This window comes from Trichechus manatus, unplaced genomic scaffold (genome assembly GCF_000243295.1).
Source record: "Trichechus manatus latirostris isolate Lorelei unplaced genomic scaffold, TriManLat1.0 scaffold00040, whole genome shotgun sequence".
Classification (NCBI taxonomy): domain Eukaryota; kingdom Metazoa; phylum Chordata; class Mammalia; order Sirenia; family Trichechidae; genus Trichechus; species Trichechus manatus.
This window is the reverse complement of record NW_004443976.1, coordinates 13,366,807-13,376,999: the sequence shown is the minus strand read 5'-3', so window position 1 is coordinate 13,376,999 and position 10,193 is coordinate 13,366,807. Positions and strand designations below refer to the sequence as shown.

The window sequence follows — 10,193 nt, the reverse complement described above, 5'->3', positions numbered from 1 at the left end:
ATTGTTGATTCTCTGTTTGGCTTAGTTTTTCGGATCTTTGTTGTGGAGGGACGGCGTGGTGCTTCTGCCTAGACCGCCATCTTGCTGGAGTCCCCATGCTGTTTTTTTTTAAAAAAAAAAAATCAAAAAAAGTCCAAGTACTCTATTCCTCCTTTTTAGGGAGCAGATTGGCAGGAAAGCTACAGGGCACCATGAAGATAGAAGGCAGGGAACTGGCAATCCACGCTGTGATAGAAGAGAGCTGTTGGGGATCCTGTTCAGTGGCTCTGGATTTATGGGGCAGGAAAATGGTGAGGGTTACAGAGCCAGGTAGGGAAGACTCTTTCTGTCTTTAGAAACACCCTTTCCTTGACCCTAATGATTCATCTTTCTTGTTTTTCCCTTCCCTCACAACATCTGTTGACCACTCCAAAATTCCTTGAGGATATGACTTTTTTCCTTATTTTGAAAGAGTAAATCCTAAAAAGAATATCCTGCTTTAAAACTTATTTTATTTTTCAAATAACTTTTTTGTAGTGTTCCTTTAGGGGAAAAACAAACAAGCAAGCAAGCAAAACAGATAAGTAAAAGAAATCTTTAAAAAGAGAGAAGAAACTCTCTCCCCTGTACCCTCCCATCACCAAGAGATAACCACTGTTAATATTTGAGTAAATATCCTTCCAGACTTTGTCATATGTATATTGAATATCTTTTAAGCTTTTATTTTCTTGCCAGAAGTGTAAATCTGAATCAAAGTGTCATTTCTCCATACACCCACAACAGGTATATTTATATTTTCTGTCAGCTGTTGCAGATGATGACCCAGAGCCCAAGGACAAAGGATCATTGCTAGAACAACCCTTTGCTGAGGTGGAATCACAGGTATTCCCAGAAAAACTTGCTGCTGGCACCTCCACATTTGAAGCTGCTTCTGAAGTTGAGGGTACCTTACAGCAGCAACAGGGAAACCCTGAAGGGAAGAGACTGAGGAAATCCCTTGCCCAGGGGAAAAGTTTCAGGAAGATGAGTGTCATCCGTAAGAAAACTCCCATAGGGAAGAAAGACCACGAATGTAGTGAATGTGATAAAACCTTCATTTATAATTCACATCCTACCATACACCAGAGAATTCATACTGGACAGACACCCTACAAATGTCATGAATGTGGAAAGTCCTTCAGGTGGAGTGCTTATCTTGTTCAGCATCAGAGAATTTGTTCAGGACAGAAGCCTTATGAGTATAGTGAGTGTGAGAAGGCCTTCAGTTAGGGCCCATACCTAAGTCAGCATCTGAGAATTCACAGTGGAGAGAAACCTTTTACATGTAAAGAATGTGGGAAAGCCTACAGATGGAGTTCAGCAGAGCCTATTAGACGTCAGAGAGTTCATACCAGAGAAGAGCCATCCCAGTGTAATGAAGATGAGAAAGTTTCCAGGCTGACTGTACTTTTTGTCTAATCTGTTTTAAGACTAGATCTCTTAAAAGTTATAACACCTTAAGTTTTTCTTGTGCCTTTCTTGATTTAGAAAAAGCTGCTTACCTAGTCTCACCTGTCAGTCATCACTTACTCCATGTCCTTTTATTAAGGTGGTTGTATCAGTGACTTTGTGGAGTCCCTGGGTGGCACAAACGGTTAAGCACTTGGCTACTAACCAAAAATTTGGCAATTCAAATCCACCCAGAGATGTCTCAGAAGAAAGGCCTTACAATCAATCTACTTCTGAAAGGTCACAGCCATTGAAAATCCTATGCACAGTTCTACTCTGAAACACATGGGGTCACCATAAATTGGAATCAACTCGATGACAACTGGTTTATCAATAAATGGCTATAAATAACAGCCAATCTTGATTCTTTCTAGAATGACCTTGGGCAAGATTTGAGCTGCTTGGTTTCCCCACTGATAAGATAAGGAATAGTAGTGTCCACCTCATTAGAGTTCTGGACCTGGCACAGAGCGGCTGCTCAAGCAGAGGTAGCTATTATTACTTATTATGGATGGATCTTTGGTCCTGGCCCTTTTCATACCTATAAATATCTGCCTTTAGACAGGGTCACATCTGCATGTGTGCAGGCAGGAGACAGAAATCACACTAGTAATTTGAACAGGGAAAATTTAATATAAAGAAGCATTAACTAGTAAAAGGGGATTATCTGTTAAATGAATTAAAGAGATCAGTAAAGAATATAGGAATATCAGAATGCGGGGAGTAATCAACTACCTCTAGATAGTGAGGGAGAATACCCAAGGAAGAAGCAAACTTGGAAGAGAATTCCCCCCCTTACCTCCACCAAGGCTGAAATTGAGATGTTATTGGAGAGGGTGTAACTGTTCCAATGGTATGCTGAAGCTGGCTTGTACTGGCTTACAAGGGCAAATTTTGTACATCAGCCATGGTGGGAGTATTGACACCACAGAAATAAGTAAGTGCTATAAATCATGGTTGTTAAACATTTACCAAAACCACTATGGCCCATTGGATGATGACATTCACTGAGGTGCTGCAGGCCAGGGCTGATGAGCAGGAAACCACTGGCTGGGGTGTCAGTGAAACTCACTGGAGGATGTGTGCCACTAGGTCTGCACACCACTGGCAGTTGGGCTATAGGAGTAAGAAGGAAAAAACTGACAAACCAGGAAGAGAAGCCCCTTCCTCTTTGCTTTGTCCCTCCCACACCCTCTATGGCAACTTTGTGCCAACTGGCAAAGGGGAAAATGTTTACTGGGTCCAGCTCCAGTATCATAAAGTAGTACAAAGAAGAGTGGATTTGGAGCCAAGAGGCAATAAATTGATAACTGGCCTACACTTCAAGCTTATTTACACCTCAAGACATTTATTCTTGTTCTTCATCTCACTGCCCCATACTTCCTTCCCAGGTAGTTACAAAAGTCACCCCCTTACTTCAATTGAGGTCTGTACTCAAATGTCACCTCAGAGAAGGCTTTCCATACTCTATGATACAAGTTTATCTCTTTTTCACATAAATGTCCACATAAACTACAACCTGCAGGCCAAATCCAAATCCTGCTCATGACTTGTTTCTGTGCAGCCCATAATGTAAGAATGGTTTTTACATTTTTAAAGGGATATGAAAAATGGAGAAAATAAAGAATATGTGACAGAGACTGTATGTGGCTGTTTTAGTTATCTAGTGCTGCTATAACAGAAATACCACAAGTGGATGGCTTCAACAAACAGAAATTTATTCTCTCACAGTCCAGGAGGCTAGAAGTCTGAATTCAGGGAGCCAGCTCCAGGGGAAGGCTTTCTTTCTCTGTTGGCTCTAGGGGAAGGACCTTGTCATCAATCTTCCATTGAGTCTAGGAGTTTCTCAGCTCAGGGACCCCAGTTCCAAAGGACACGCTCTGCTCCTGGCTCCTCTTGGTGGTATGCAGTCCCTTTCCACTCTGCTTGCTTCTCTCTTTTATATCTCAAAAGAGATTGACTCAAGATACAACCTAATCCTGTAGATTGTGTCCTGCCTCATTAACATAACTGCCTCTAATCCTGCCTCATTAACATCACAGAGGTTAGGATTTACAACATAGGATAATTATATCGGATCACAAAATGGAGGACAACCACACAGTACTGGGAATCATAGCCTAGCCAAGTTGACACACATTTTAGGGGGACACAATTCAATCCATAACAGTGGCTCACAAAACCTAAAATGTTTACTATCTAGCCTGAAAGTTTGCCAAACCCTGGTCTAGGGGGCAGCTCAGTTTCACCAGATCTTTCTGGAACCCATATAACATCCATTTTATTGCTGTTTTGTGTCCTAGGTCAGGATGCTGTCTGCATGGTTGAAGCTGCACTATTACTAGATCCATATTCCAGCTCCTGGAAAAGGGAAATAATAGTCACGGGGACAATTTCCTTTTCAGGAAGCGTCACGGAAGGTGCCCCCATCCTTTGGTGACAACTCAGTCACATGGCCACATTTATCTTCGAGGGAGGCTGAAAAACATCTCTAGGTTGATGACCATCTGCCCAATTATGGAGAAAGGGAGAACAGATTTAAGGAGGCAATGAGTAGTCCACCCTAAAAAACAACTCCCCACTTCTTCAACCCAATGCGACTAGTTGACCAGGGAACGAGTCATGTTCCCAGAAGGACAGAGCAGGATCCTGGGAAGGAGAGGATGGGGACCTAAGGTCAAGGGTATGGATTAGGACTCTAGCTTTGGTGGTGGACACACCAGAAATAGCCATCACTCTCTCTACAATATCTTGTATTAGGTCTCTGAAGAGCTAAAACCATAAAATATTTTATAAGCAAAATATTGACCTGAAACTATCTTTTTTGCCTTTGTTAGTTCAAAAGAAACTTCTGGGGAAGGGGACGGAGAGGGGATCACTTTCTAGATAGTAGACACTTTTTATTTTTGGTGATGGGAAAGGCAATACCAAATATGGGTGAAGTCTACACAACTTGACCAAAGTAAAGAAGTATGCAAGAATAAGGGACGATTTTGGTAAATATTATAACACATCCAATTTTGCAATGACAGTAATAACAGCCAAAAAATAGGTAGCTATGTATGCATATATGTGTATAGGAAGGCATATGTGAGTAAATGCACGTGCATATATAGGTGTATCTGTAGGCATGTGTATATACACGTTTGTGTGTGCTGCATATATATCCATATATATATAACAAAGCACATAGAGGGCACAGTTACAGAGGCTTCCTAGACATATCCAAACAACTTGTGGGATTGGTTTACTGGGGTAAAAGTCTTAGGACCATAGTCTCATGGGACAACTTAGTCAGCTGGCAGAGTTCATAAAGATAATGTTCTATGTCCTAGTTTGGTGATTAGCCTCTGGGGTCTTAAAAGCTTGTGAGCGGCCATCTAAGATACAACTACTGGTCTCTACTCGTATGAAGGAAAAGAAAATGAAGGAAATCAAAGGCTAAAAGAAGAAGTAGGACTAATAGCCCACATGAACCATGGTCTCTTCTAATCTGAGACCAGAAGAACTAGATGGTGCCCTACTACCACTACCAACCATTCTAACGGTAGTGGCAGGGACACAACAGAAGGTCCTGGGTAGAATGGAGAAAAATGTAGAACAAAATTCAAATTCCTAAAAAAGGCCAGACCTAATGGATTGATGGAGACTAGAGGAACACCTGAGACTATTGCCCTAAGATACCCTTTGAACTTAGAATTGAAGCAATTTCTGGAGGTCACCTTTCAGTCAAATAATAGATTGGCTTATAAAATAAACAGTATCACTTGTGAGTAATGTGCTCCCTTAAACAATCAACTATATGAGACAAAACGGTCAACATTTACCCGAAAGCAAAGATGAGAAGGCAAGGAGGGGAAAGGAAGCTAGATCAATGGAAACAGAACAAACAGAATGGAAATAACGAGAATGCTGACACATTGTGAAAATTGTAACCAATGGCATGGAACAATTTGTATAAAAATTGTTAAATGGGAACCTAATTTGCTGTATAAACTTTCACTTAAAACACAATACTATTTAAAAACAAAACGAAAAAGAATCTCCCAACCACAGATGTTCTGAGTGCTCAGTTTTATTATGTGACAGAAATGAGTTCCTTATCCTTGAAGGGGGCCTGAGACATAATGTGCTATACTTGTAATCTTTACCTATTTCTCGGTATAAAAGTGCCTTGCTCACGTGTACATTTGGGAAATCACTGTCTGCAGGAGATTTCCCCCAGCTGTGCAGCTGAATAAAAAACAGAGGAGCTTAGACCTGCTAACAAGGGTATGGCCTTTTATCCACAGCAGGAGACAAAGGAAGAAACAGAGCGTTCCTAGTTTCAGGAAGCTTATGGTCAACGTAAGGATGCCATAAAAACACCCTTAATGGAGATTTTCACAACAGAGACTATACTGGATATAAGTGACCTGGTCTGGAGGAAGTGGGTACCAGATGTTCTGAGGGCAGACACCACCTGTGTTGGTCAGAAATTCGGACAAAAGATCCTCCTCTAACAGGTACAGACCATCTTGTTTATTCAGCTACATATCTGAGGAAAGTTCTCCTATCAGAGGGAAATGCAAAAATGCACATGCGAGCAAGACATTTTTATACCCACAGAGAGAGAAAAGGATTACATTCATGGAAACTTCAATCAATTCCTGGACCCCTCTTCAGGGATTATGAGCCATTTAATATAATGAAATTAAAGTCAGGGAATAATTGCAGTTAGAACAGTTTCATTTACAAGATCTTATAGTTTCAGCTCAGTACTTTTCCATGGCATTTGTTTCTTTGGCTTCACCAAAAAATCTTAGAAGTAGGGAGGGGGCAAGAATCCCTGCCTGGAATGAAGATGTGGGCTATTAGAGGAAGCTGCTAATAAAGGACCCTGCAGGCTGAGCCAAGGAGTTTGGGCATTTGATATAGTACGAGCCTCTCCCTGTCCCATCTTTCTGCATCAGGCTTCTCTTGCACCATGGTTTTCTGGGCTGTGACCACTGAGTAGGCAGACAAGCTAGGTGTGGGATGGGATGAAGAGAGCTCAACAGTTCTTTCTTAGAACATCTTGCAAGGGTTAGAGCATTTTCTGTTCTGATCAGCAGATAGTTATCGAGCAGCGGTCTTTGCATTGTACAATCGCTACCTAATAACCACATTGTGATATGGTTGGTAGAACTCATTTTAGCAGCAGTAATCAGTAGAGTAGAGGTGGACGCTTGAGGCAGGCAGCCAGTACCAATCCCAGATCCAGTACTCAATAGCTATAATGAACTTGGCATGTCACTTAATATCTCTGAGATCCAGCTTTCTCTTCTGTAAGAAAGTTGCCATTGAGTCGATTCCAACTCATGGCAACCCCATGTGTGTCAGAGTAGAACTGTGCTTCATAGGGTTTTCAATGGCTGATTTTTCAGAAGCAGATTGCCAGGCCTTTCTTCTGAGATGCCTCTGGGTAGATTCAAACCTTCAACCTTTTGGTTAGCATCTGAGCACATTAACCATTTACACCATCCAGGGACTCCAACCTCCATTTGATGGTTGAAGAAATTGAAGTATAAAGAGATTAAACAACTTTCCCAAAGAGGTGGGCAAGAAGTGGAGCTAAAAGCTGAACCAAGGCAGTCTGCTTCTAGCGCCTGCACTCTTAACCACTAAGCCTCTTTGCAAGAGACAGGCTTGCTCAGTTATGACAGCTCTCAAGGGACCAATGAAGTCAGGAGAGGTAATAAGGAAAAGCACTTGAGTTTGGAGGTGAAGGCAGAGAGCAAACATGAGAAGTAAGGAGTCATAGCGCTTTGGTTTGGGGAAGATATGACACAAAAGGGGAGGGAGGATAAAAGCCCTGGCTTTGGACTGCTGTCAAGTTACTGTGCTGAGGACAAGAGGCCGTGGCTGCCTTCATTCTCTAGGCAGTACAGCGCTTACTTTTGCCCACCTGTTCAACTTCCCAGCATTCAAATGTCCCAGGGCTCTAAGGAGTCCTCAGGTCCAGCTTAGTAGATCTCTGGTCCTTCAGATCACTCCCTCTTTTCCTTGGAAACATCAGAGTTAAAACAGATGTAGAATAATGTGTCCTGCAATCCCTTATCTGAAGTTCTGCATCTGGGATGGAAATCTAAGCTGCTTCTCTGTGTCAAAGTGACTTTGATCCTCCAGGCAAGAATGGGATGTTTCATTCTTACGTATAGAATTTTAAGCAGCAAAGTTTCCGGTAGTCTGATTTTTTAAGGAGGTTTCTCAGTGAATAATAAGAATGCAGTAGTCACTCAAAGAAGACAGTCATTATGATGAAACCTGCAGAATATCTTTGGGAGAAATATTGTTTCCTGTTAAATTTGCAGCTAACTTTATCTGTTTGTTATTCCAACGCGATAGATAGCAAGGCGGATTTTTACTTTCTCAGTCCCAGCTAATTTTTAGTTTTCTATTGTTTGCTTTCCAGCATATATTAAAGGACACTTACTAAGGCATGAAGCTCTCCTAAGTCTTTCTCATATTCACTGCACTCCTGAGATACCTCCTCCCCTCCACCTCCCCACACACTTGGGATTCAGTGGAGTGGAATGTGGGTTATAGCGATTATCCTGATAAAGTAACCCACCGCCCCCTTAACTCCCTCTCCCATCAGTCCAGTTTAGGGAATGCCCGACATAACCATCAGACCAAGGTCAAAGAAGTACTTTGCTTCTTCCTTGATAGGGTCGCTATGAGTCGGAATGGACTGGACTTGGCAGAGGGTTTTGATGATTCCCTGCATAATCTGCGTAGGAGCTGCCCAGACCCGTGCCCACTCCCAACGCTTAACCACCCTCCCTCTTAGCAAAGGGCCTCAAATAATCATCTCCGCAGACCCCAGCACACATCATCTCCACATCTATCTTCTCCGTCCCTCAGTCTTAGAGGACAGTACCTTCTTCCTAAAGCCAACCCTGCATACCGTCTTACCCTGCGTCTATCCTTTCCCACTCAAATAAGTTATATTTTAACACTCAACTGTTAAATATTTTAATAGGGCTGGTTGGAAGTCCAAAAGAAGCTAGGCCGTGGCAAGGACTCTGCAAATCTGTGGAATGTCTAAATGAATCTCATCCTAGGATGTAAAACATGACAAAACTACCGATCACACCAGACTGAGAGCAAAGTCACGGGTACCAGGCAGTGGCCACTCTGGGACATTGACACAGGATCTCCGCTGGCGCCTCAGAGCCCACTCACGCGGCTGAGAACTCACGCGATCCTATTGGTCATGGGCAAAAAGGACCGCAGATCTCAACCAATCAGCGCGCGCTGCGCTCCTCCCTGGAACACTATGGTAAGCCGAGGCTCGCTTGCTCTCACCCACGCAGCGCTGGCGAGAGGCGCGCAGGCGAGGCGTCCTCCCGGCTTCCTAGAGCGGCCCTAGCGACAGATGCACTTACGCCCGCGCGGGTCGGTGCTTCTCTCCTTGAGCCTCCTACGTCTTCGCGCGGGAGGCAGGTTGGCGGCTGGGTGCGCGTGATAGCTCTTTGGAGACCTGGCATGTGTCGGCAAAATTGGGTCCACGAGAGGAAAAGACTGTCTGCAGGGCGTTTTATGAATAGTAAAAATGAGTATTCTTGTCAGCCTGTACTTTATAGATTGGAGTTGTGGCCGATTCCTTGGGCTGCAAGACGGCACTTGGGAGGGGCGACCAGGGAGTCGGAAAGGAGGGACGAGTTCGGGTCCTGGGGTTCACGTCTGGGGTACGGGGCCTTCGCCTGTCCTTCGCCACCCCCAAGCTGTCTTGTTTCCTTCCGTGCATTCCCCCCCCCCCCCAAGCTCTCAGAGCTTGGGGAGAAGAGCGCGCGGACTGATTTCCCTGCTGATTGGAGCATGGAGGCCTCTCCTGCTCGGCAACGCTAACCTCAACTACATTGTTGAAATCCCCAAATGTCTTAGCGCTTATCCCGCGCGCCGAGCACTGGTCCTGCCACGTCATAGGCGCTCAGCAGATGGCTAGTGAATGTGTACCGGCCTGCATTTGTGAGGCTCCCTTTCCTACTTTATCACCCGTTTAGATACTACTGCGGCCGCCCCTTTGCATGGGCCTTTCACGAGGCTTCAGCTCCCGCCCATTTCCAGGGGATCGCCCAGGCGGATCATTTTGACATAGCCTCATCCCAAAAGCTAAGGGATGCAGTGAGGGGAGTTTTTGCAGAAGTTACTTGTTATTTTTGTTTCTGTTTTTTTTTTTAAGGTAAAAGTTTGTTTTAAGATATTAGCCCAAGAGACAGAAAGGGCCACATAAACGAGAGACTTCATCAGCCTGAGACCAGAACTAGACGGTGCCCAGCTACTGCAGTGACAGGGAACACAACAGAGAGTCCCTGATGGAGCAGAAAAGTGGGGTGCAGAATTCAAATTCACATAAAAAGACCAGACTTAATGGTCTGACTGCGACTGGAGGAACCCCAGAAAGCATGGCCCCCAGACTCCTTGTCAACCCAGCACTAAAACCATTCCCGAGGCCAACTCTTCAGACAAAGATTAGACTGGACTATGGGACATAAAATGATACTCGTCAAGAGTGTGCTTCTTAGCTCAAGTAGATACATGGGACTAAATGGACAGCTCCTGTCCAGAGGTGAGATGAGAAGGCAGAGAGGGTCAGGAGCTAGTTGAATGGACACGGAAAATCAGGGGTGGAAAGAAGGACTGTACTGTCACAGTATCGGAAGAGCAATTAGGGTCACATAACAATGTATGTATAAATTTTT

The 10,193-nt window shown here is 43.9% G+C and overlaps 1 protein-coding gene across 1 annotated transcript in view; it reads left to right on the top strand.

Annotated features, from left to right (window-relative positions):
- The window catches only part of ZNF232 (zinc finger protein 232), an 11,397-nt gene extending 9,960 nt beyond the window's left edge, over positions 1 to 1,437 (top strand). Inside the window, 1 exon segment of the mRNA XM_004376230.2 lies at positions 763 to 1,437. Coding sequence (XP_004376287.1) covers positions 763 to 1,437 — 675 coding nt within the window.
- Positions 1,438 to 10,193: the final 8,756 nt, after the last annotated feature.